At 39.0% G+C, this 27,902-nt stretch overlaps 1 protein-coding gene across 4 annotated transcripts; it reads right to left on the bottom strand.

Moving 5' to 3' along the window:
• Positions 1-4,316: 4,316 nt before the first annotated feature.
• On the bottom strand, positions 4,317-27,440 carry LOC114260156 (serine/threonine-protein kinase STY46). 4 transcript variants are annotated; one of them, XR_014365263.1, is made up of 17 exons: positions 26,791-27,403; positions 25,371-25,485; positions 24,077-24,174; positions 23,857-23,964; positions 23,712-23,766; positions 21,902-22,057; positions 12,042-12,152; positions 11,100-11,150; positions 10,664-10,839; positions 10,482-10,586; positions 9,751-9,824; positions 9,449-9,624; positions 8,941-9,036; positions 8,559-8,649; positions 5,118-5,171; positions 4,774-4,908; positions 4,317-4,687 (listed from the first exon to the last, which is right to left on the bottom strand). XR_014365263.1 is itself a non-coding variant. In XM_028200216.2 (17 exons), exons 1-17 carry the CDS (start codon positions 26,970-26,972, stop codon positions 4,661-4,663), a joined length of 1,800 nt encoding a protein of 599 aa, XP_028056017.1. In that variant the 5' UTR covers positions 26,973-27,403; the 3' UTR covers positions 4,317-4,660. The 4 variants fall into 4 exon arrangements, 2 of the variants coding, with proteins under 2 accessions (XP_028056017.1, XP_028056026.1); XM_028200216.2 differs by having other exon boundaries at positions 8,569-8,649; XR_014365264.1 differs by lacking the exon at positions 21,902-22,057 and having other exon boundaries at positions 26,791-27,440.
• Positions 27,441-27,902: the final 462 nt, after the last annotated feature.

The raw sequence follows: 27,902 nt of genomic DNA, 5'->3' as shown, positions 1-27,902 counted from the left end.
GCGGTGTCCGGCCATCTCCCCAGATCTCCACCTCTGTTGTTGAACTGTACTCCTCGACCATGAGGCCATCTATGACATTTGCCGCAGATCTCTCGATATTGAGAGACACACCATACCTCACTCAAGACAACATACACAGGGGAGGGGAGGGGTACTGATCTCTCTCTCCCTTCGGTTTACCTCTATCCTTGCGACTCCATTGGCTTAGATCGATGTTGAATTCATATAAGGTGACATGAGCTGCAGTGCTGAGAATTTCTTCGACAAAAGGATCGATTCGCTGAAGAACAGTCAGATTAAGGACTTTGGTGCTTTGCTGGTCCAGATTCGGCATTAATTTGCCATTCTGAGACATTTTTCTCTCTCTCTCTTCGCCGTTGTGAAGGAAAGCTATTGGTGAATAGACACCAGGTGCCCATATCAGTCATGCAAGAGTTGCTGTGCAAAAGCTACAAATCCATTTCAGACACCCAATCTCAATTCACCACTCATTCTCAGATGGGAGAGCCTATTTTTTGAAAAGAGATTTCGTTTGGATTTTTTTCTTGCCCACTAGTGGAACAAAGCTGTGGAACAAAGCTGTGGACCAGACATTGGGACCAGTAATCGAGTCCCTTAGCTCACGATGGTGGTGCCTTTTTTTTTTAAAAAAACATAATCATCTCTCCTCACTTTGCATCCACCGTCCACACTTTTTTGATCCCTTTTATGACACTTTTTTTATTTTATTATTTTATTTTATTATTAAAAAAAAAAAAAAAAAAAAAAAAAAAAAACCTCAGAACCCATGTGCTATTTGATCCCTTTTATGGCATTTTTTATTATTATTATTATTTTATTTTATTAAAAAAAAAAAAAAAAAAAAAAAATTCATTCCAGTTTAATTTTTGTGCTCCATCTTGTCCCTTCACGCCATTCGGATTTGCACAATACACTCATTTTATTCATATCGGGATCAACCCCGATCCACATTTTCCACAAAAAAAAAAAAAAAAAAAAAAAAAAAAAAAAAAACAACAACACACCAACAACACAAATACACAACACATCACACCAACCACAGCTTTGTTTTCTTTTCTGCAGACGGCCACCCACCGACCTACTCTGCCGCCGGTCTCTTCTTTTTGCCTCCGTCCTGGGCGGTCCTTGACGGTGCTGCCTCGGAACTTCCTTGTCCACCAAGCACGTTCACTCCCCCATACTCCTCCACTGCAGCATATGGAGGACCTCCAAATCGGAACATCACGGTGGCCTTCCGCTTCAGCTCCTTGTTTTCTGCCCTTAGCACGCTTATCTCTGCTCGCGCATCCTTATACATGCGTTGGAGCAGAGCCAGCTGGGAGTTTAAATGCTGCACCTCATTTGTCCTACTCTGCAGCCGGTTCGACAAATTTGTGACCGCCGTCATGGTTTCCACGCATGACTTCAGAGTATACTGATTAGCCTCAATATCAGTTTGCATCGCCATTTTTTGCTCCACCGACCGCATCGGAAAGTTCAATGGAGCAAAACCAGAGGTGTTTGGTTGCGGTTCACTGGCCACCGCACCAGTTATTTCTCTTGTGGGCTCGTTCAGTTCTGGAAAGAGCGTGAGCAGGTTCTGGGTAACTGGACGGGAAGAAGAGGCCATGTTTTTTGAGTTGCTAAGTGTTTCAGCGAAGGGTTGGTTTCCGGGTGTTTCAAGCTTTGCAGAGCCAAGCTCTCCGAGCGTTCAGAGGTTTCAGACTCGTATGCACAGCCTTCGCCTCAACCTTGTTTTAAATAGCCAGGGCCAGCCACGCGCATCGCGCGCCTCTTGCCACTAGCCGACAAACTGGCACGCAAGCCAAGGCGCCCACGTGCCTCGCCATCATGTCCGGCACACCTTTTGATGAATTGGGCACGCCTTTTGATGGCACGCCTTTTTACAAAATTGAGCGCACCTTTTGAGGATGCGATTTTTTAATGGGTCCGACAAGACTCTGTAAACTGTCCCGACATTGATTCCGGTTAGCTCCTTTATGGGTCCGACAAGACTCTGTAAACTGTCCCGACATTGATTCCGGTTAGCTCCTTTATGGGTCCGACAAGACTCTGTAAACTGTCCCGACATAGATTCCGGTTAGTTTCTACAAGGGTCCGACAAGACCCTGTAACCTGTCCCGACATTGATTCCGGTTAGTTTCTACAAGGGTCCAGCAAGACTCCGTAAACTGTCACAACATTGTCTTCTACAACGGTCCGACATGACCCCATAAACTGTCTTCTACGACGGTCCGACATGACCCCATAAACTGTCTTCTACAACGGTCCGACATGACCCCATAAACTGTCTTCTACATCGGTCTGACACCACCATACAGTGTCCTCTACACCGTTATGACACCCCATACAGTGTCTTCACCACCGGTCAGACACGACCATACAGTGTCTCCTATCCTTTTTTTATTTTTATGTATTTTCTTGTTTTGTTACTCTCTCCAAACTCAAGTTGGTTAGTTTCTCTCCTCCTTGAGTTTGCGGGGGGCTGTTAGAATTTCCCATCTTTACCTTCACCTACTCCACTACACACTCCACTTCACCTACCTCCACTTCACCACACACTCCACTTCACCTAACCCACTATCACCTCCACTACACCTACTACCACATTTTCTTCTATATATAGATTGTATAGGAATTGTAATTCATCAATCTTGTAATACATCAAAATATATATCAATCAATAATACAGTATTGTTAACATTTATAAATCAAAAATTTACCAAACAAATTTTTATTTGAGTTTTTAAAATTTTTATAAATATAAACAGAAAATTAAAAACCTAAGTATTACCAAACGACACCGGCGTATTTTAGGTAGAAAATAAAGTGCAAATATTAGTATACAATTTTAAATAATGAAAGAAGATTCCAAAGGAAAAGATCAAGAAGAGATCTAATATACAGTTTTAAATAATGTAAGAAAATTTTAGGCAATATATTTTACGAAAAATGAGTAAGAGCACTAATTAGTGCCACCACTAATGATGTAGCAGTGAGTTCCACCCACTGCCACAATATTGTTGTGTCTATTTTTTTTTTTTAAAAAAAAAAATAGATGCCACATCATTAGTGATTGTTTTAGAGCACCATTTTTAGTGATCTCTATCATTGCCCTATATTTTACGAATAAAGATTTGGACCCCCAGTGGGGGTACTGGGGGTCCCTTCCCATTGGTCCAAAAAAACAATTTTTTTTTTTTTTTTTTTTGAGTTTCCAGCCACCCCAGGCCGACACGTGGCACTGGGGGGTCACTGGGGGTCACCCCAACTGGGAGTCTGTAGCATTACTGATATTTTACATGGTTGCCATTATTTGTCATGGTAATTTGGATTTAAATACATTTTTTATCTATGAAATTTTTGTTGACTTCACAAATTTCTAAACATTTATTTGGGGAGGGGTGAGATCTTCGGATTGGGAGTCGTAGCTATATATGGCTGGAATAACCCTATCCAATACTAACTAACCCCCCAACAATCAAACAATCTCTCAAACTAATTCTTCCTCTCAACCTGAATTCTTGAATTTCAACTGCTGAATCCAAAACTTTCTAAATCATAAATTTATTAATATGACTATGAAAAAAGAAAGCAGTAATTGAAGAAAAAAAAGAGAGAAAATGAAAAACTAAATTTGGAGTCCATTCATCCTTTTCTCATAAAACTTGATTACAGTCCAATCCCTCCTTTTCCCCCATCAACCGTAGCTATATACAGTTGGAATAACCCTATCCAATACTACCTAACAAACCTCCTAACCAACTAACTAACCACCCCCCCCCCCCCAACAATCAAACAATCTCTCAAACTAATTCTTCCTCTCGAACTGAATTCCTGAATTTCAACTGCCAACTGAGCTAACTGAATCCAAAACTTCCTAAATCATAACATTTTCACTTTTTTTTTTAAATGGAAAAACAAAGCAAAAAATTACAAAGCATCAGAAGCAACTAAGGCCAACAGATGAAATAGAACTCACCCAAACTGCCCTTACCATGCTCTTGTGGAAAACATCAAATTCCTTACCTCCTGAATGGACTACACTATCAAGCATATTTTTTGAGAAGCTAATCAGTGTGCAGATGCCCTTGCTCATATAGGAGAAAACTAGGTGGAAGACTTGAAGATCTATGAAGACCCCCTTATTTTGCTAAGACCCATTATAATGGCTGACATGGTTGGAATTGTGTACAAGAAGGATTAATCCTCTCCTTTACCTAATTTATACTGTTGTTTAACTTTCCTTATTATCTAAAAAAGATGAAACAGAGCTCCGTCCATCCACATACACATAGGAAAAAGAAAGGAGTCCCTATTCCACAGTAAAAAATTTAGTAATTTAGTAGGAGTCTGTCTGCAGCAAGGTTATATACATCATTATCAATCCCTGCAGTTCTGTCCCTCACCAACAGCTAGCCAACCTAAATTACAAAAGACAAACAGTTGCCATATACAACTGTGATAGGGACTAAAGTTGTCTTTTCCAATGTGTACAGATTAGGTCCCCCCAAGAGATATGGTCTAAGAAAACAAATGAAAATACAAAATTAATTGACATTAATGTAAACATTACCCACCATCCTCGCTCTCTTACCTCTTCATTGGCTATCTATCCGTGAGTATTTAGAAATTTCTCTTAGATGCAGTCCTCTTCTTCTGCAACCTATTCGGAGAGAATTAAAATGCTCACATCAAGTTTCTTGATAAAGCACAGTGAAAGTGAAAAATGTCTCAAAAGCTTTTCCTTACCTTCTCTGCCATTTGTTGCAAGATCTCTATTATTTCAGAAAATTCTGGCCTCAAAGTTGGGTCTCGCTGCCAACATCTTTCAAGCAATTCCACCATCTTTGGATATGTGTGATCTGGTATCACAGGCCTTAGACCCTAAAAACCATCGGAAAAAAGAGTTAATCACTTCAATAATCCTGTTATAAAAAATAAAAAAAAGCACCAAGAAGCTTCGATATTTGGCCAAGGAAAAGTCTGCATTTTGCAAAATGCTAAATATCAATTTCAAAGGCAGAGCGTCTAGAAAATTGGACTAATTTCCATTAAAAAAAATGAAAAATATAACTGAGGAAATTGAGATTTACTTTTTGAACTACGCCAACTGCTGCTTGTAATGGGGACAAATGTTCATAAGGAAGCTGGCACAATATTGAAAGACAAGATTATTAGTGTAAGAAATTATGTATTATTGATTGATTGATATCTTACAAGATTATTTGATTACAATTCCTATACAATCTATATATAGAAGAAAATGTGATAGTAGGTGTAGTGGAGGTGATAGTGGGTTAGGTGAAGTGGAGTGTGTGGTGAAGTGGAGGTAGGTGAAGTGGAGTGTGTAGTGGAGTAGGTGAAGGTAAAGATGGGAAATTCTAACAGCCCCCCGCAAACTCAAGGAGGAGAGAAACTAACCAACTTGAGTTTGGAGAGAGGAACAAAACACGAAAATACATAAAAATAAAATAAAGATAGGAGACACTGTATGGTCGTGTCAGACCGATGTAGAAGACAATTTATGGGGTCATGTCGGACCGTTGTAGAAGACAGTTTATGGGGTCATGTCGGACCATTGTAGAAGACAGTTTATGGGGTCATGTCGGACCGTTGTAGAAGACAATGTTGTGACAGTTTACGGAGTCTTGCTGGACCCTTGTAGAAACTAACCGGAATCAATGTCGGGACAGTTTACAGAGTCTTGTCGGACCCTTGTAGAAACTAACCGGAATCTATGTCGGGACAGTTTACAGAGTCTTGTCGGACCCATAAAAGAGCTAACCGGAATCAATGTCGGGACAGTTTACAGAGTCTTGTCGGACCCATAAAGGAGCTAACCGGAATCAATGTCGGGACAGTTTACAGAGTCTTGTCGGACCCTTAAAAAGTTGCACCCTCAAAAGGTGTGCCCAATTTTGTCAAAAGGCGTGCCATCAAAAGGCGTGCCCAATTCATCAAAAGGCGTGCCATCAAAAGGCGTGTCCACTTTGTCAAAAGATGTGCCATGAAAAGGCGTGCCAGTTTGTCGGGCGGCAAGAGGCGCGCGATACGCGTGGCGGCCTCGGCTATTTAACCAAGACGAAGGCTGAGGCTGAGGCATAGGCATACCATTCTGAAACCTCTGAAACCAACCCTTCGCTGAAAAAAACTCTGCCTCTGCGGAGAGAGAAACTGTGGAACACTTTGTTGCCATTCTGGCACCAACCCTTCCGAACATTACCAGTCTGAAATTGCTATTTCGCTGAAACACTTAGCAACCCAAAAACATGGCCTCTTCTTCCCGTCCAGCTACCCAGAACCTGCTCACGCTCTTTCCAGAACTGAACGAGCCCACAAGAGAAATAACTGGTGCGGTGGCCAGTGAACCTCAACCAAACACCTCTGGTTTTGCACCATTGAACTTTCCGATGCGGTCGGTGGAGCAAAAAATGGCGGTGCAAACTGATATTGAGGCGAATCAGTATACTCTGAAGTCATGCGTGGAAACCATGACGGCGGTCACAAATTTGTCGAACCGGCTGCAGAGTAGGACAAATGAGGTGCAGCATTTAAACGCCCAGCTGGCTCTGCTCCAACGCATGTATAAGGATGCGCGAGCAGAGATAAGCGTGCTAAGGGCAGAAAACAAGGAGCTGAAGCGGAAGGCCACCGTGATGTTTCGATTTGGAGGTCCACCATATGCTGCAGTGGAGGAGTATGGGGGAGTGAACGTGCTCGGTGGACAAGGAAACACGGAGGCAACACCGTCAAGGGCCGCCCAGGACGGAGGCAAGAAGAAAAGGCCGGCGGAATAGGCGAAGAAGTGATGGCGGTGGGTGGCCGTCTGCAGAAAAGAAAACAAAGCTGTCGGTGTTGTTTTTTGGTTTTTTTTTTTTTTTTTATGTAAAATTGTGATCGGGGTGGATCCCTGAGAGAAATAAAATATGGGCTGTTGTGCAAATGTGTAAAATGTTTTTTTTTTTTTTTTTTTTTTTTTTTTTAAAGATAATAATAATAATAATAATAATAATAATAATAATAATAATAATAATAATAATAATAATAATACAAAGAATGGGTCAAAGTGGGAGGATGGAAAGAAATATTATTTTAGAGGATGGTGGAAATATATTGGTGGAAAGATATTATAATAAAAATATATATATATATTAAAAGAAAAGAAAAGTGGGAAAGAACGTGGGTGTGTGTGAACCTGGTCCCTCGGCTGCTGCAGTGTGGTGATATGTTGTTATTTTATTTTATGAGGGTGGCCTTGAGTGGAGATAAACAGAGGTGCTTCAGATGAAAGCAAAAAACATCCCAAAAAGAAAAGCAAAAGCAAACCAAACACGCCATCACCCAACCCCCTCTCTCTCTCTCTCCATTCATCAATTCTCAGTGTTATTAGACTAACGTTCATCAACAGTCGAAGCTCAAAGACTCTACTACCATGGCGGACGCTTCCAACCACGCCAGATTTCTTAACCCATGGGTCCTCCATCATCAGAAATTGGGTCTCGAGCTCAAGTGCCCTCTCTGCCTCAACCTGCTTAATCGACCAACCTTGCTCCCCTGCAATCACATCTTCTGCGATTCATGCGTACCGAGATTGACCCATTTTGGATCCGAATGCCCTGTCTGTAAACAACAGTACTCTGATCGAGATGTAAGACCAGCACCTTACATGGAAAATTTGGTAGCCATTTATAGAAGTTTGGAGGCTACTTTCAGCGCCAGTCTCTTTCAGTCTCTTACTTCTGATGGTCCTCTCTCTCTCTCTCAAAAGCAGACCAAACTCTCTAAACTTATGGAAGAAGATGGAGAAGACTTGACGCCATTTTGGCTTCAAAGCTCCACCAATCGCCGGCGCCGCCGATGACTTGGGAGGCGGTTTGGAGGCAGCGGAGGAAGGGGGAGACGAAGACACGGTGGAGCGGCAACCGTGGCGGCCCCAGATGCGGCCGGACCACCAAGACCTGGAGTTGGAATCTTCACCCAGTCCAGGGCGTGATCGCGAGTGCCGAAGAGAGGATAGAGAGAAAGCAGAGAAGTGAAAATTTGAGAAAGATCGGTTTCGAACTCTTCGTCACTGCCATTGAAGAAGAAATTAGGGAAATTTGGGTTTGTCCGGCGGGCGGCCAAGGCGAGATTGCCGCCCGCCGGGGAAGCGAAAAATATTAGGTTCTAAACCTGCTCTGATACCATGTAAGAAATTATGTATTATTGATTGATTGATATCTTACAAGATTATTTGATTACAATTCCTATACAATCTATATATAGAAGAAAATGTGGTAGTAGGTGTAGTGGAGGTGATAGTGGGTTAGGTGAAGTGGAGTGTGTGGTGAAGTGGAGGTAGGTGAAGTGGAGTGTGTAGTGGAGTAGGTGAAGGTAAAGATGGGAAATTCTAACAATTAGCATTGTGAAGTCTGTAAGATCATAACCTAATAGATGCAACAGACAAATACGAAGAAACTAAAAATGAATTTTGTATTTTAGTTTCAAAAAGAAAAAGGAAATAAAAGAAGAAAACAGATGCATTGAGTTACTACATGACAGAACCTTTCCTGTTAGCAGCTCCCATAATACAACTCCGAAGCTAAAAACATCAGCCTTGCGATCATATGGTTTGTGTTCAATAACCTTCCAAACATTGAAACAAGTAATCAAATGTCAGATGTGAGGTTAACTAGTTAATTTCCCTGTAGGGCATATGCTCTTTTATGATGCAATTTATATGGTTTAGCTGGGATTCATGATGTCAGGTTGCAATTAAACCAAGCAGTCTTGAAATGAAATTCAACATAATGGATTCTAAGATTGGAAATAAGGCTTAACAACTTAAAATGCAGACTCAGAATAAAATGTCCTGCCAGTGCTACTTGTGAGCTAAAAAAAATAATAAAAATTCAGTAGTATCTGTAGAAAACCAACCTCTGGAGCCATCCAACGATATGTTCCAGTTTCTGCAGTCATCACTCCGGATGGTGTTTCCACCCTGGCAACACCAAAATCAGCTACTTTAACAACCTGTCAAGCAGAGCTTTGGACATTTCAGACAGATTGAAAATCAGAAAAAGCATGACAATACTATACATGGTATACTAATAATGTTCCTATCACCAATGAGACTTGCCAAGGTGCAAAGACATGAATTGATAAAATGATGTACAATTAAGCACAAAATGTAACCAGAAGCCTTTTTTTCATTTGTTGCTTTGTGAGTGTAGCCACATGTGCACGACGGGAGGAGGGGAAGGAATTCAACCTGATAGGGTGCTTAGCAAAATACAGGTCTAAGATACAGTTATTGAGGGGCATAAGAACTGCATCTTTAGACTTGAGTGTACTTCACACCCTACTGATAATAGAAATAACAAAAGCAGTAAGTATATAAACAGATGACCGAGTAAGTAATCAATGCAGGGAAGTGAATTCTTACTTCACTTTCATCCATTAAAAGATTGGCAGCCTTGAGGTCTCTGTGGATTATATTATTCTGGTGCAAGTAGTTCATCCCCTTTGAAACATCAATTGCTACTTTCAGCAAGGCTGGTAATTTGAAAATGCCTTTGCGCTTATGCATAAAGTCATACACACTCCCACCGGACATGAATTCTGAAAATGGAAAGGAAAGAACCACCAAAAACAAAAGGCAAGGAAGACTCTTTTAAAAAAAAAGCCACATAAGAAAGAATAGGAAATCAACAAATTAATATTTGTGTATAAGTAACTTAGAATCACCAGTCACAATGCATAGGCTTGGAGGTCTTGTACATGCACCAATAAATTGCACAACATTCTTGTGCCGAACTCTTCTGCAAATTTAAGAAGGAATTCAGAGAGGCGGGATAAGATAGCGAGCTTGTTAATGGAGGAAGCCTAACTTTCTATACATATTAACGTTTTGCGTGAATGATTATTCAAGAACCAATCAAGTTAAATGTTTGGTTGATTTATTGCAAGCACAACTTCATTTATATGCCTAACGAAAGAACAGGTCATGAAACAAGAAAACCTAATACTGAGTGGTTGTGAAATACACTAAGGTCACAGAAAATTAATTCACTTTAGTTCCTGAAAGCATTTGATCTTTAATTAGGAAACTATTTTCAGTAACGGTAAGAGTTTTTCAGAATGCAGGAGACACTCAAATATATCTTACCAAGTCATCATGTATACTCAGACACATTTCTCTTATTACATGTATTGATCTATTTGACAGCGAAGAAAATACAGAACTCATTGCCAACATTTGATTGGGGCTATGTGCATTCCAAGTAACATTGCAAAGAGGAAAGATTTGCAATTGTATTGATGACTGCAGTATTCTTATTTATACAGACATATCCCTCGAGTTGCAATTGTATTGATGAACACATTGTACTCAACATGTCCTGACACCTGAGAAATAAAATATCACTTAAAAAGTAAATCATGGTTGATGGGAATTACAAGCAAACAATGTTACAAACCTCAGTATGTAAACTTCCTGAGCAAACTCCTTCTGCACATCATTTAGATATTCAGCCCTGAGAACTTTGATGGCCACATCCTGACTATTGAAAGTACCTTTATACCTGTGTCAATAAAGACATATTTTTGAACATGCAATTACAGGCAATCAAATCAATAGGGCAAATATGGTAAAACTCACAAATCTCCATATAATCCAGTAGCAATTTTTTGGTCAAATTTCAACAGCATGGGATCAATTTCCCATACATCAATGCCATCAGTAGGTATGTTCACGTGGTCAGGATTTAGCTCGATCCCAGTTTGCTGTAACTCCCCCATAGGAGATATGAGATGATGTTTCAACCTAGATAGCTTCTGCAGTACACTTCAAAATACACCGTTTTAAGTATATATATTACAAATAATGCAAGGGATGACCATTGATTCAATGGTTAAGACTTGGCCTAATAACCTTGAGGTTATGAGTTCAAGTCTTGGGACCATCACTTTGAGCGCATTATGCCAAAGGTTAGGTGTGTGCTCAATCTTTCCCCTCCCAAGCACACATAATTGGCGTTGTTTTTTGTATTACAAATAATGCATCATATCTGACAAACAGTACGTAGACAGGCTACCTCAATCTTTGGAATTTCCTTCACCAAAACGTTTGTAAGCTGCTCTGTTCCCTAAAATTTTCATCAGACAAATGAGTCAAGCAGTTTGTAATGAAAAGGGTAAAATAAATGAGGTTTCTCAATCTCATTGAATGAGGCTTCTCAGATTCTCAAAACATCAAATGGAGGTTTCCTAATAAAGATTCCTTTCTTTTAAAATACTGAAACTTTATATCCATTGCGAAACACGATTAACAAGAACATGTCAAATAAAGATTATCAACATCAATAACTTCATCAATCTTTTAAATGAACGTCCCACATTTTTTACCAATAACAAATGGGATTACGTAGTGCACGTTCTTTTCCTTTGAAATACCAAAACTTCATATGCATTGGGAATCGCAATTCACAAGAAGTCATCAAAAAACAATTATCAATAGAAATTATCTTCATTATAAAAATAATAATAATTACCAGAGTATTTTGAGGACAACAAAAGTTAATTTGATGGAAAATCAAGGTCCTTACTAATCCAAAGTAGAATGGAAGATGGAGCATTATTGCACTCCACATTGCAAAGAGGTCAACATCAACATTGTAACATGATCTTGCTGTTCGAGTTAAATTACCAATCAACAACATGAAATTCAAAAAATCTCAAATAAATACTAAGAAGACCTGTGTACTCAAAAATACCAAGACATGAGTGTGTACATGACACAAGAGGCTATGAAACTAGAAAATTGCAGTTTCATTTAGGTTCTGTTTGTATATTGGATTTATGAAAGGAAAAGAAAAGGAAATTTAGCTTCTACTTCATTCCCTCCACAAATCCAATACCCAAACACAGCCTCAAGGATAAAATGGTGAGGAAACAGCACGTAATTCATGTATCATGTTTCTTGTTGACTGCTAGTACTAACATATATTGGTGAAAGAAAAAGAGAAAGAACAAAGTACCTCGTATGCCCAGCCATAAACAATAAAAACATCCAGGGAGTAACCATCTGTAGTAGAAAAAGCATGTGCTTCTTGGATATTCAGCCCAATCTCAGAAAGTAAGGAAGTCAACTGAAAAGTAAGCATACAACAAATTTAAGATGTGGAACGTCAACTTAACACACACACAAATAAATTGTCAGATTGTGCCAGTCAATTAAATTGAGTGTTGTTGGGATCAGTACAAGTTGTTGGATAAATAGGTTCAAAACTAATCTGCACAAAGAAAAAAATACTGCAGAAGGTGAGCTAGAAGAAAACCAACTCGTCCTTGGGTAGTTTAGTCATGTGCAGTGAGGTTAATAACTGCCTCTAAAGGGACACCTAATTCAACAAGGCCATAAAAAACAAGGTTTTTTTTTTTTCCTCCAACAACCAAAAAGGGGATCTTGATGTCAAACATAATGAATGGCATGTGAGCTGAAAGAAAGTATGACAAAATAAAACTGATGAAATCTTTTTTGATAAGTAAACAAAACTAGTACAAATAAAAATAGTATATATAGTTGTTTGCATATTTAGAAGGGAAAATTATGTAGTTTCGCAACAATTTGAATATCCCCATATCTTGAATTTATTTATTTTTCACTGTTTCTTACTATTTGTAAATGAATGAAATGAATTTTTACGTATTACACTATCAGCATGTCACTTTGTTAAAATCCACCTCACCTACTCCACTAAACCTTCACCCACTTAAACCTACTCCACTAAACCTAACCCACTACACCACTACCACCTCACCTACTCCACTAAACCTAACCCACTACACCACTACCACCTCCACTTCACCTACTCCTTACCTACTACACACTCACCCTCTTCTATATATAGGAATCATGAATCATTGTAATATATATCAATAAATATCAATCAATAATACAATTTTCTATTTCTCTTTATACATTAAATTTTCTACATGGTATCAGAGCAAGGTTAAGCACTTAGTATTTTTCGCTTCACCGGCGGGCGGCAACCTCGCCTTGGCCGCCCGCCGGAGCTCAACCTAATCTGCTAGAATTTTCTACACATACCTTGAAATTTCTTCGAGTCCACCACCACTGCCTCTCCTCTCACTGTTGTCCTCCCATACACCACCGTCTCGATCGTCTTCATCTACAATGTTGCAGTGAAGGATCTCAAGCGTGGTTTTGTTGCATCCAACTCAAAGGATGACCCAGCCAAGGAAGCTGCAAATTTCACCTCCCAGGTTATTATTATGAATCACCCGGGTCAGATTGGTAATGGGTATGCTCCAGTTCTTGACTGCCACACCTCCCACATTGCTGTCAAGTTTGCTGAGATTGATCGTCGATCTGGCAAGGAGATTGAGAAGGAGCCCAAGTTCTTCCGTGAACATGCTCTCCTTCCTTTTACTCTTGGAGTGAGGCAGATGATTTGCTGCTGTAACAAGATGGATGCTACCACTCCTAAGTACTCAAAAGCAAGGTATGATGAAATTGTGCAGGAAGTCTCTTCCTATCTGAAGAAGGTTGGTTACAACCCTGACAAAATTCCTTTTGTCCCCATCTCTGGTTTTGAGGGTGACAACATGATTGAGAGGTCCACTAACCTCGATATGATTACACAGCCCAAGAGGCCATCAGACAAGCCTCCTCTTCTCCACATTCTTGATAACACTAACAGCAACAGTTTGACGCATTTATTAGAGAAAAGGTCCAAAGGCAGCTCCTGTCAAAGCTGATGCTCAGCAGGCTGTACCACCTATTGAAGTGCCAGCACTATCCTTGCACATGGGGGGCACCCACTCATTTCTTTATTGTTTTCTTTTACTCACCCATGTGACCCACGATGCAACCTATACTTTTTCTTTTCTTTACACTCTTGTTCCCCACTTTATTTATTATATATATATATATATATATATATATCTCTTTTTATTATATTATATTAAAAAAATAAAAAATAAAAAATAAAAAAATCTTCATCTCTCCTCCGTTTGATTTCCAACTCCATTATTTTTATTTTTATTTATTTTCTCCAAACCACTTTCCTTATTTCCTCCATCTTTCATTTTTTGATTTCAAATATATTTTTATTATTTTTTCTTTATTTTTCTTTCACATTCTTTTTAATCTTTTTCCAATTCCCTTCATACCATATAGCTTTGCACACCAAATCATATTTTATTCATCTCAGGGATCAACCCCGATCACAATTTTACACAAAAAAAAAAAAAAAAAAAAAACCAACAAACAAACAAACCACCACAACACACCCGCACCCACAGTGGGATTTTTCTTCTCTACTCTGCTGCAGGTCTCTTCTTCTTGCTTTTCTCTTGGGTGTCCCTTACCGGCGCTGCCTCCATACTACCCACTCCACCGAGCACGTTCACTCCACCCTGCTCCTCCACTACAGCATATGGTGGACCTCCAAATCGGAACATCACGGTGGCCTTCCGCTTCAGCTCCTTATTTTCCGCCTTCAGCACACTTATCTCTGCTCGCGTATCCTTATACATGCGCTGGAGCAGAGCCAATTGGCCGTTTAAATGCTGCACCTCATTTGTCCTACTCTGCAGCCGGTGTGACAAGTTTGTGACTGCCGTCATCGTCTCCACACAGGACTTCAAAGTATACTGATTGGCTTCAATGTCAGTTTGCACTGCCATTTTTTGCTCCACAGACCGCATAGGAAAGTTCAACGGAGCAAACCCTGGGGCGCTTGGTTGAGGTTCACTGGCCCCCGCACCAGTTATCTCTCTTGTTGACTCATTAAGGTCTGGAAAGAGAGTGAGCAGACCACGGGAAGACGAAGCCATTTTCTGGACAACAGAGTGTTACAGAGTGTCTCTCTCAGAAATCTCTCTCAGAAAACAGAGTGTTACAGAGTATCTCTCTCAGAAATCTCTCTCAGACAACAGAGTGTTACAGAGTATCTCTCTCAGAAATCTCTCTCAGAAAACAGAGTGTTACAGAGTATCTCTCTCAGAAATCTCTCTCAGAAAACGAAGAGTTTTTCAGAGTTTTTCTAGCAGGTTTTTGTCTCTGCTTCCAAGCCTCAGCCTCCGCTTCGGTTTATAAAGACCATGACAAAGAGGCCGACACGCGTTCTGTCGATCATGTGCATCGCCGCGTGTCTGGCGCACCTTTTGATGGCACGCCTTTTTATGGATTGGGCACGCCTTTTGATGGCACGCCTTTTGAAAACATGGGCACGCCTTTTGATGGCACGCCTTTTGAAAGATTGGGCACACCTTTTGAGGGTGCGACTTTATAAGGGTCCGACAAGACTCTGTAAACTGTCCCGACATTGATTCCGGTTAGCTCCTTTATGGGTCCGACAAGACTCTGTAAACTGTCCCGACATTAATTCCGGTTAGCTCCTTCATGGGTCCGACAAGACTCTGTAAACTGTCCCGACATTGATTCCGGTTAGCTCCTTTATGGGTCCGACAAGACTCTGTAAACTGTCCCGACATTGATTCCGGTTAGTTTCTACAAGGGTCCAGCAAGACTCCGTAAACTGTCACAACATTGTCTGCTACAACGGTCCGACATGACCCCATAAACTGTCTTCTACATCGGTCTGACACCGCCATCCAGTGTCCTCTACACCGTTATGACACCCCCATACAGTGTCCTCTACAACGTTATGACACCACCATCCAGTGTCTTCACCAATGGTCTGACACGACCATACAGTGTCTCTTATCCTCTTTTATTTTTATGTATTTTCTTGTTTTGTTACTCTCTTCAAACTCAAGTTGGTTAGTTCCTATCCCCCTTGAGTTTGCGGGGGGCTGTTAAAATCCACCTCACCTACTCCACTAAACCTTCACCCACTTAAACCTACTCCACTAAACCTAACCCACTACACCACTACCACCTCACCTACTCCACTAAACCTAACCCACTACACCACTACCACCTCCACTTCACCTACTCCTTACCTACTACACACTCACCCTCTTCTATATATAGGAATCATGAATCATTGTAATATATATCAATAAATATCAATCAATAATACAATTCTCTATTTCTCTTTATACATTAAATTTTCTACACACTTGTTATAATTGCCCTTGAATAACACAATCTATATCAATTGGACAGGGTAAAAAAAAAAGGGTTTCCAATAGGCACAGGCACGATATTCTATATCTTTACTATGTATCTGTTTGGCTCTGCTTGTGTTGCAAATCTAGAAGAAGAAAAAAAAAAGGTGGATACCCCAAAAGCTATGTACTTTAGGGCTTTGAGTGACTATCTTGTGTCTTGAATAGGGTTGCAAATGAATCGAGCTGTTCATGAACAGGCTTGGCTTGGCTTGTTTAGTAAATGAGCTGAGCTCGACCTCGAATATTAGGCTCGTTTAGTAAATGAGCAGAGCTCAAACTTGCATAACCTCGGCTTGTCAAACTCGGTTCATTTATCTTTATTTAAATTATATAATAAATATATTAGTTATATATTAAATAATATATAAATATGTATAAATAATAGTATAAATATATTATTTATATATTAAATAATATAAATAATGTTAAAAAAAAAATTAACAAGCCGAGCTCGAGTTTCATTAATATTAAAGAGCCGAGTCGAGCTCAAACCCAACTCCTTATCGAGTCGAGCTCCATCCATGCAGACAATGGAGCGATGTACAGACACACATCTTGCCGCTGATATCTATTTCGTAACTGTGGATGAAATTGATGTGTCAAAATCTGACTGTGGACTTAGGAATAGTGACACAAATTCCTAATTATCATAATTGTATAATTGTTACTATTCCGCCTTCTTCTTCTCATTGCGATGCTTCTTCTTGATTGGCTCTGGCGAAGAGGGGCTGATCGATTGTGTAGAACTCTGCGTTTTGGATCGTCCACGCTTGGAGCCCAGCGTGTTCATGTTTATCTAAAAAATCTCTGTAACTGGAATTGGCTCCGAATTGCATAATATAATAGTTGGAATCCCGCCCTTTATTTTTCTTGGGCGGGCATATTTACAATTTGAAATCCCTTCCCGTTGCGCTCCAATAAATTCCCACCAGTGTTTCAAAAATTGTGGGGCCACATCATCGATTACATTATAAAAAACGTCGTCATTATGGTCCCGCAAATCGATGTGACCGGAATAATAATTATGTGGCCCTAGAGACCGGGCCCAACATGTTTTCCCAATCCTAGATGGGCCTTCAATTATAATGCTCTTGGTCCTGTGTGGTCTTTGGGCTTCATCTCAGATATTTTCTACAACCCATTGTTGTATACATGTTGGGACAATCCATACTGTCTCTGTAAAACGATGAACGTACGGCAATAGGGGTTTAAACGATATTCTGTCGTAATTAGATGACAACTTGTCGTAATTTAGCCAATAACATTTTGGATCGCCATTTCTTACCATTGCCAATGCTTCGTCCTAGCTGCCGGTGGCAAGTGCGTTGCGATATATATTTTCTTTGTTGTTCTGGTTAGCGCAGCGGCCCCTCTCACGGAATTCACCCCATTCCGTGTAGTTCCCGTATTTGGAGATGTATTCCAGCACAGCCTGATGGTTGTTGGCCCCTTGTATATTTGGATGGAAATGGCGATTAGTGCGATTGTGAGTAACGTCAAAGAACCGTTCATCCTGTGTCTGAAAACGGTATGGAAATTGGACAAGAGCATGGAGATGTGGTTCACCGTCCTCGCGTAATTCATGTGCAACCCTCACATAATTTGGTGGCCTGTTAGTGAACAACTCTCTAATTTTCTCTAACAATCTCTCTTTAGGTACAGAACATCTGGGATGTGAGGAAGATGTTCTTGTTTTGAACTCTAAAACGACGTCGTATTGAGGCCATAACTCACTCTTAATGACGTCACTAACTCTCTCGGATGACGCAAGTCACTCGCTAAAAACTTTACTGGTAGAAGAGAGTGAGGGAGTGAGTTATATATGATCCCAGGAGCGTCCCTATAATATTACTGGGACGCTCCCCCCCGCGCCACGTGTCGTCCCCTGATTGGTGCTCCCTTCCACATTTGGTGCCGTGTTGTCAGCTACAGGGCTCTGCTCCACTCCCAGATCTGCGGCCATGATTAAAAGATCTAAAAAGGCAAGCGCAAGCGGGAAACTATTTAATCCCAAATAATTAGGGATTTTAAATTATTTTGCAATGGATCTCGGAGATCTAGGTCAATTTAGGCGGTTGATTTTAAAATATGAGTCGGATCTTTTGTTGTTGCACTAGTCGTTATTTGTCGTCGGCGAAGAGAACGCCGAAAATTTAATCCGGCTCATCAATGCCTTACAGCGGCAAGAAGATGCTCTATTCGCCGGTCTGAAAGCGGTGTCTGAGCTCGATAAGGAATTCGGTTATATTGGAGTGCAACGGGAATGAATTTCAAATTGTAAATATGCCCGCCCAAGGAAAATAAAGGGCGGGATTCCAACTATTATATTATGCAATGCCGGAGCCGATTCCAGTTACAGAGATTTTTTAGATAAACATGAACACACCGGGCTCCAAGCGTGGATGATCCGAAACGCAGAGTTCTACACAATCGATCAGCCCCTCTTCGCCAAAGCCAATCAAGAAGAGGCATCGCAATGAGAAGAAGAAGGCCCAACGCAGGAAGATATTCCACTTCCAATGCGGATGTTCGATATTCCACACGAACGGATGTGTCGAACCACATCCACTGGAGAGAGAAGACGTTATCAGGGGTCTTTTACGACACTTTGAAAAACCCGATGTGGTTCAAAGCGGTAGACATGTCTCGACCTGGGAATCACGGGGTCTACAAGATAGAATGCTTGTTCAACTGCAACCTCCGGCGAGTGTTGGGAGTCCGGACGTTCACGGCGACAATGTATACATGGCTGACATCCAATGGTCTCAGAAGCCTGACGGAGACTGTATTTACCCAGCTTATTGCGCGCAGGATGACGAACAAATTATCCAGCTTTGGGATTATTAGTACAGTTAATTATTGTCTCGCACTTACCATTGTACTCGACGAGCTTTCATATTATAAAAAAGATTGGCGGTGGAAAAATATTTATGTACATTTTCACGATTAAATAATAAAATGTTAAGCTATATTTAATTAATGTGATTTTTGTTTTGGATCATCAACAATAATATAAATGGGCCCAAATACAGTCTACTAAATTAAGAGGCCCAATTACAGTCTCCCAAATGAAGAGGCCCATTTAACGTGACAAGGCCCATAGTTAGCCAATGCTTTTTCATAGGCCCTTTAGACATAGGTCCATCAAAACTATGAAAGAAGTGGACACTAAAATGGATCATATTCGGGGCGGCCCAGTATTCCAATATAATACACAACAGGACAGAGTTACAACAAATTTGAACAAATTATTTTATTGAGGAATAGTAACAATTATGCAATTATGATAATTAGGAATTTGTGTCACTATTCCTAAGTCCACAGTCGGATTTTGACACATCAATTTCATCCACAGTTATGGAACAGATATCAGCGGCAGGATGTGTGTCTGCACATCGCTCCATTGTCTGCATGGATGGAGCCATCGCCTGGGTTTCTAATTCGGACACCGCTTTCAGACCGGCGAATAGAGCATCTTCTTGCCGTTGTAAGGCGTTGATGAGCCGGATTAAATTTTCGGCGTTATCTTCGCCGACGACAAATAACCAGTGCAACAACAAAAGATCTGGCTCATATTTTAAAATCAACCGCCTAAATTGACCTAGATCTCCTAGATCCATTGCAAAATAATTCAAAATTCCCAATTATTTTGGATTAAATAGTTTCCCGCTTGCGCTTGCCTTTTTAGATCTTTTAATCCTGGCCGCAGATCTGGGAGCAAAGCGGAGCCCTGTAGCCGACAACACGGCACCAAATGCGGAAGGGAGCACCAATCAGGGGACGACACGTGGCGCGGGGGGGAAGCGTCCCAGTAATATTATAAGAACGCTCTTGGGATCATATATAACTCACTCCCTCACTCTCTTCTACCAGCAAAGTTTTTAGAGAGTGACTTGTGTCATCCGAGAGAGTTAGTGACGTCATTGAGAGTGAGTTATGGCCTCAATGCGACGTCATTTTAGAGTTCAAAACAAGAACATCTTCCTCACATATCCTAGATGTTCTGTACCTAAAGAGAGATTGTTAGAGAAAATTAGAGAGCTGTTCACTAACAGGTGAGAGTTGCACATGAATTACATGAGGACGGTGAACCACATCTCCATGCCCTTGTCCAATTTCCATACCGTTTTCAGGCACAGGATGAACGGTTCTTCGACATTACCCACGATCACACTAATCGCCATTTCCATCCAAATACACAAGGGGCCAACAACCATCAGGTTGTGCTGGAATACATCTCCAAATACGGGGACTACATGGAATGGGGTGAATTATCAACCCAATTCATGAACAGGCTCGGCTCGGCTTGGCTCGGCTTGTTTAGTAAACGAGCCGAGCTCAAGCTCGAATATTAGGCTCGTTTAGTAAATGAGCAGAGCTCAAACTCGCATAAGCTCGGCTCGTCAAACTCGGTTCATTTATCTTTATTTAAATTATATAATAAATATATTAGTTATATATTAAATAATAGTATAAATACATTATTTATATATTAAATAATATAAATAATATTTTTTATTTAAATAATATAAATAATATTAAAAAAAAATTATCAAGCAGAGCTCGAGTTTCATTAATATTAAAGAGCCGAGTCGAGCTCGAACCCAATTCCTTATCGAGCCAAGCTCGAGCTCAATAAACGAGCTCGATAAGTAAACAAGCTGAGCTTGGGCTCAACAAAGTTCGGCTTGGCTCAGTTTGTTTGTAGCCCTAGTCCCAAATCTTGATTATACACTTGGTTTTCCAACAATTTTGACATCCCCACAATGTCAAAATGACATTTTCCCCTCTGTTTGTTGCTGTCTTTCTATTTCTAAATAAATGATAGCAAATCTTATTATAATATCAACATGTTACTAATTGCAATTGCCTTTGAATAACACAACCATTATAAATGGGAAGTGGGGAACAACCATTCAGTTGGATGTAGAAAGCAGGGTCTCCAATCGGCACAAGCTTGATGTGGTAGAGGTAGAAAAAGAGAACTAAATATCATAATAATTGTGTATGCTACGGTTTGGCGTAATCATTTTGTGTTGAATCCTGATCATACATATTCCTCAAAATGTTATGAAACCTTCAATTAAAATATAATCATGTATGATTGCAAAGAATGCCTCCATTATAAATGCACAAACACCACCAACAAAAGTATTTGCGATCAATCTTAACCAATTCCACTATGGCTAGTAGCTGCACATCTACATAAAACATGCTAGAGAAAGATATAGTAACAAGTATGTTAAGCTTTTGTTATTGACAATCCCATTTGACAAAACTCCTTTCAGTTGTAATTTTATTTGATCTTTTATTTCAGTGAGACTATGAGTATTTAGATGCGAATCCAACCCGAATTGTGCAGTTTGTGATCTTAATCCTTTAATGTTTGCTACTTCACCGATTATGTACGGGGATCGAGCTACCTGGTCAGCTCGCGAGGGTCCAGGGCAAGGTTGTTAAGATCGCGATCCGGATCATAGGATCCCACGATCCCAAATATACCATTCGATCTGACTCGTATTTTGGATTGGGCCCGTGTCAAGATCGTGGTGGGATCAGTAGGATCGTAATAGGATCACAATTCCATGCGATCCTGTTAAATAGGGATTTTTTTGTTGCCTTTAAGTCAAACAGCCCTTTATTGGACAAAGGAAGGACAAAAAATGACCCTCTGAGTTATGATTAGGGCAAGAGAAATTGGACATCAAACTTCAAATTTTGTGTAACTACTAACCAGGTATGCTCCTTTTCTGTCTTCTTCTTCGCTGCTCTTCTTTTTCTTCGAATCTTCATTCTCTGCCTTCATCTTCTTCTTCTTCTTCGACTCTTCTCTGCTTCGAATCCTCCTTTTCTGTCTTCGACTTCTTTTTCTTCCCTTTAAGGTTTGTTTCTGTTTGATATATGATATATAATTTATATATATATGTATATATATTTGTGTGAATGAAAACCAAAAAACTTTTTTTTTCCAATCACTTTTTTTTTATATATATATTTATAATATATATATATATGATTAATGTTGATTATAGCAATGATGATAATTTCGGCGACCATAGTAACTTATTTTAGTCTTTTATTTGTTCTACCCTTATTTAGTTTGTCTTTTTTTCATTAAGAAACAATGACAATGGTGTGCAAGTGTTGGTATTTTTTTTAATTATGTTTTCGATTTCTTTTCTTGAGAAAAAATGTTTGAATGCTACCTTTAATTGCTATATTTCTTTTTCTTTTTTTTTTTTGAGTCATTCTATATTCATTTTGATAGTATTACTAGTCATATAAAACTTATTGCATTTTTTTTATCATTTTAGTAGGATCTTATGATTCTTGATCTGATCCTACGATCCGATCCAGCAGACCCCCAAAACAATCCTGTGTAGGATCCCGATCTTAACAATTTTGGTCCAGGGGGCAGCGCCCTCGAAACAAAAAGCAAAAATGCAATCGAAATTGTTTGACCGCTCGAGCGGTCATTTGTGTGCTTGAGCAAAGAAAATAATCATCTAGTACTTTGGTAGAGCGTCTAAACTTTTGGGAAGAAAATTTTACCGCTTGAGCGGTGAAAGTTGCGCTCAAGCAATCAACCTATATGTTTCGCACTGCCTTTAGTCACACCACTCGAGCGGTGAAATGTGCGCTCGAGTGGTCTGTGCGATCCTATTTTCTATAAAGTGCGCTGTTTGCTATTTCAAGGTTGGGGCCGTCCAGATTTTCAGAGAGGAACAAAATACAAATGTGTTTTATATTGGAGGTTGCTTTATGAGTATTTCCTTGATGATTTAAGAGTGATCAATGGATCCATGAACTTAATATCAATATCATCAAGGGTTTGTTTGTTTTCGTTTATTCACAAAAGAGAGAGTTGTTCTTCGGTGGATTCCGTGGAACTTGGGCCTGAAGCTTTGGTGGATTCCAGAGTGGCTCATTGTCGTAGATTCGACATCGGCGTTGTGGATTCAACGTTAGGCAAGACAATTATGAAGTAAAAACAGTGGTGGAAGAGGCACATAGGGGTCGGTTCAATTTGGGCGTAGATTCGTTAGATAATTGAGGGTACACTTGTGTAATTCATTTTTGTCTTCTTAGTGGATTGTTTTGTGGCTTTTGCCCGTGGTTTTTTTTATCACAATTGGATGCGCTCCAATTGTGGTTTTTCCATATTAAATCGTTGTGTCGATTTGTCTTTGATTATTTGATTAGGATTGTTATTTACTGTTTAAAATTGATCCATAATTACAAATTAATATCTCGGGGATTTTAAGATTTTTCAAAGCGGTTATGATCAATAATTGCCCTCTCCCCATAGAAGCTTCATTAATTATCTGGGAAATAAGATTTGAGATAAGATACATCATAGATGTTAACAACGTAGCTACACCATATACATCGTATCGTAGAACATGACCACAAACAATATATAACCTATGAAAATCAGATGAACCCAATGCTTGTGATGAGGCACAATTGGACTAAAAAACAAAACAAATTTAAGAGTCATGCAAAAGGAATTCATATCATAAAATAAACAAAAATTTATCTACCTGACTCAGAAGTTTTGGCTTGTCAATTGTCGAAATTGTAATTTCATATAGATGCCTGCATAATTTTGAACGTTTATTATGCCACTTATACTAGAAAGCTTTAAAGAAAACCTCAATCAGGCGCAAACCTTTCAAAAGTATTTACCGGAAAAAATGCAGATTACCATCATCTCCAACTTGACCATTTGATTTGTTTGCTTCAAATGCAAGTTCAAGATTTGGTGACAAGCCAAAGGCAAATGGTGGATGAAAGCTGAAAATCAAGGAAATTGAAATATAGGAAATAGTGTTTACACAGTGTTGCAGAAAACGAAAATATTTTTAAGGCAAAAGATGTAATTCAGGAAACATTCATATTATCATGCCTGTGCCTGCCAGGAGAATCAGAAATTTGCGCATCCACTTTTCTTATGAAGTTTGAATGAACAGAATCACTGGAGGTTGCATCAGAGACAGCATGAACCTGCATAAGAGAGCAATTGCCCAGATGCATTTGGCCAAGCGAAGAAGTTACAAGCCTAATTGGAGGAGCAATAAAGAAAGTAATATTAATTTGAAATGTTTTGCATCAGTTATGTGAAGATTAAAAAGAAACATATACCAGAAAAATCAACTTGGCAAAGATAAATTAATGAATAACTTATTTTAACACAAATATTTAGATATAGAATCCCAATTTTAAAAATGTCTAAACCAAACAAAGCCTGGTGTCCCAATCAATTGGGTTAAACTATATGAATCCTTTTTCCGCCAATCCACTCTAACAAGGGCCATTATATGCTAATTTTACAAAATATTTCAGCAACTTATTCAATCTTACATGACATATGGAAGAAATTGATTGTCAAACTGGATGCAAACAAAATTCTTGGATGAAACTTTTAAAAGCAGGAACCAACATTGAGCTTCAACAGAAACAATAACAAGCATGATTTAAATGACAGAATGGTGAGGAATGCATTTCATAGAAAAAAGAAAAAAAAAGAAAAGAAAAGAAGATACTAGGAATAAAGAATAATCCCATCATTCACAAAAATTTTAACTAGTGCATAAGAATTACAAATGAGATTATTTTTACTACACTTCATTACTGACTCATCTTTTTACCAACTTCAGCAAATTCAGTTCTGTAGCCTTAAGTTGCACCAGCTCAGCTGAATACAATACGTTGGGCTGTAACTTAAGTCTCTCTAGCTTGAACTTTGTCTCCACCTTGTAAATACAAAATGGGTTTGCATTGTTTATTTTATTTTTAACTTCTCAAATCATTTCCCACATGGCAATTGGCCTACTTAAATACTTCGGAATATTTGGCGACCTACACAGGACACTAAACTTCTGAAGATAGTAACAAAAGTAGATTTTCTGTACTGTGAAGAAGTTTAAGAGAATTTTTTCCTTTATAACAAGAATTACCTGAAAGATAATGTAAAATCAACACACATTGAAAAGGATGCTAGCATGAGTCCAAAATTAAGACCCTCACCAAACTGTTTGGAAGGATAAAGTAACAAATTTCATTATTTCTGCAGATGCAGCAACCACACAACAAGGATCCAGACAAAAACCATAAAGCTATAATGCATAAAGTTAACATCCATAATTAACTAAAGAGAAGATTGTTCTAATTAGTAAATGACAGTTTCCCAAGTGATTTACCTGCCCAAGTCGGACTTCAAATGCAGGTCTAGTAGTAGGGTCATATGCCAGATGCAACAATCTCTTGTGCATAAGAACATCTTCTGGCCTCTCTACGTTCACATCAGTTGCATACCTGCAATAGGTAGTCCAGACCTTGCAATGAATCAACCATCACTAAAGTACACAATTAGGAAGAAAGCGTAATCTAAGCAAAATTTTAGATTCAAGAGAATTTGAAGTTCCAGCCAAACAACCCAATATTTTAGAACGTGACAACAATATGATTATTAAGACCAAATAGAAAACTGATCTAATAATCTAACCAACTGATTGGCTAACTATAATCCTTGCACCTCACTAGGAGGTCAAGGGTTCAAGTCTTGCTTCAGTTGCACCAGACTTCAAATCACTAGGAACTAGTGAAGTCAAGGGTTTAAGTCATAACACAAGCAAGGCTTAACATACTTCTCTCTGTTTCTTTTTTCTTTTCCCATAAAAAGGCATCCCAGTATCTTCAAAGTGACAAAAAGGGGAAGGGGGAAAAGAAAATTGGTAGGAAAAACGGAAAGGAACAATAATCCCCTTTGTTTACTTGCCGAGAAATTGGTAGGTTAAAGGAAAAGGAAATTCCAGATTCTTATAGCTTATTATTCCACAAAATGGCACCAGAAAACAGACCTTAAGAATGAAATAAGATTAATGATTCATCCACCAAATTTGTTTAGTCCGAATTGTTTATTCCTAGTATTTCATTCAGGTGAATTCGGGCTAAACAAATTTGATGGATGCAGTGGTGTTGATGAAATAATCAAATCAAAGAACATCTCCAACAACATATTCCAAGACACTGATACCAACAGCCGAACAAAAGTTTCTATAAAGTGAAAAAATGGAAGGGGGGGGGGGGGGGGGGGGGGGTGGGAAATTAAAGAATAAACACAATCAGTATAATAAACACGTTAAAGGGTTAACGAACAATAATCCCCTTTGTTTACTTGCCGAGAAATTGGGTAGGAAAAGGAAAGGAAATTACAGATTCTTATAGCTTCCGTAGCTGTGGAACATAGAAAGAACAAGATATATAGCAAAGACTTGTACAAATAATGTGTATTGCCTGAATTAACCTACCTGTTTCATTTTGTTAAAATCCAATAAACACAAAAACGTTTTCACCTCCATTTCCTTTTTCTGAATTCCATGGGCCATCAAATAGAAGGCAAAGTAGACAACAGGAATCGAATTTAGAAGTCCAAAATTATTTTCAATTATTTTTCAACAAATTTCTTAGCAACCAAACAGGAGGAAAAAAAAAAAAAAAAAAAAACACAAAAAGCATGAGAACAAAGTCAACAGATTATGATTTGGCAATCTTATTTTCCTCAGTTTGCCCGCCAAAATTATCCAAACTCGGTCGATTGAAGTGGTGGAACAGTAGTACCTAATCGGAAGTCGATTGAAGTGAGCCCAAAGCTCGTCCTCGAAACCAGGCTGACTAGCCTCTTCGTTGTCCGAATCTCTGAGTCTCCGAACAATCTCGTGATAAACCTCAACTTTCTGCCTCCGCTTCCGAATCGGCACCGACTCCGAAGCTCTGCTACTACAACTCTCCGTGTCTTCCATGGCCGATCAAAGAAGAGGTCAAATCAACATATACAAAGTTTTTTAGAAAAAAAAAAAAAACAAAACAAAAGAAGAGAAGAAAGAGGACGATGACGACACCCTTGATTCCGATTCCAAAACAACATTCGAAAGCGAAACCAAAACGAGCAACGACAATCACTTGGAGTTCACGTGAATTGCAGATTCAAAGCAGAAACGGACAACGACGACGAAGACGACGTCAATGAACCGACTCAAATTGAACACATCAAAGAAATACTATGAAATACTATGAAATACGAATATGAATATATAGATATAGAAAGATAAAGAGAGTGAAAAGTATTGAAAATTCAAATTATTCTTTATGGCACATTGCATGAAAGAGAGACAGAAAAAAAAAAAAACAAACAAACAAAACCAAATGTGTTCTCTTTCCTTCTCTCTCGCTCCGTGTATATATATATATATATATAGATATATAAACGTGGATGCTGTGGTAACTCTGGCATTGCAACTTCCCCGCTCCGCTTCGGCCCGGCCCGGTCTTTTCTGGTTTTCTCATTCCAAGAAACTGGGACGGAATTTTTTTAAAGAAAATATTAAATGAGTGACATTTTTAAAATTATAAATTTTTTATGTGTATATGTAATTATTTTTTTAAAGTTATACTAATTCTTCCTCTTTTTTTCCCTCAAAATTATACATAAATTATTTTTAAACATATAATAAAGTAAAATATTAAGGATTTACAATTTAAATCCCGAGTTAACCTCTGTCGGATTAAATTTGTAATAAATAAAAAAAATTAACACCTAAACTTGCCATATCATTGGATTAAATTATAAGAGGTTTTTTAAGAGTTTCAAATATTTTTCTATGATAAAATTTAGGGGAATTTTTAAATAAAAAAAAATCACAACTTGACTCTGGTAAGAAAATAAGCTATAA

Source organism: Camellia sinensis, chromosome 3 (genome assembly GCF_055761805.1).
Source record: "Camellia sinensis isolate YWXY chromosome 3, ASM5576180v1, whole genome shotgun sequence".
Taxonomy (NCBI): Eukaryota; Viridiplantae; Streptophyta; class Magnoliopsida; order Ericales; family Theaceae; genus Camellia; species Camellia sinensis.
Note: the sequence above shows the minus strand (reverse complement) of the source record. Positions and strands in the feature narration are given on the sequence as shown.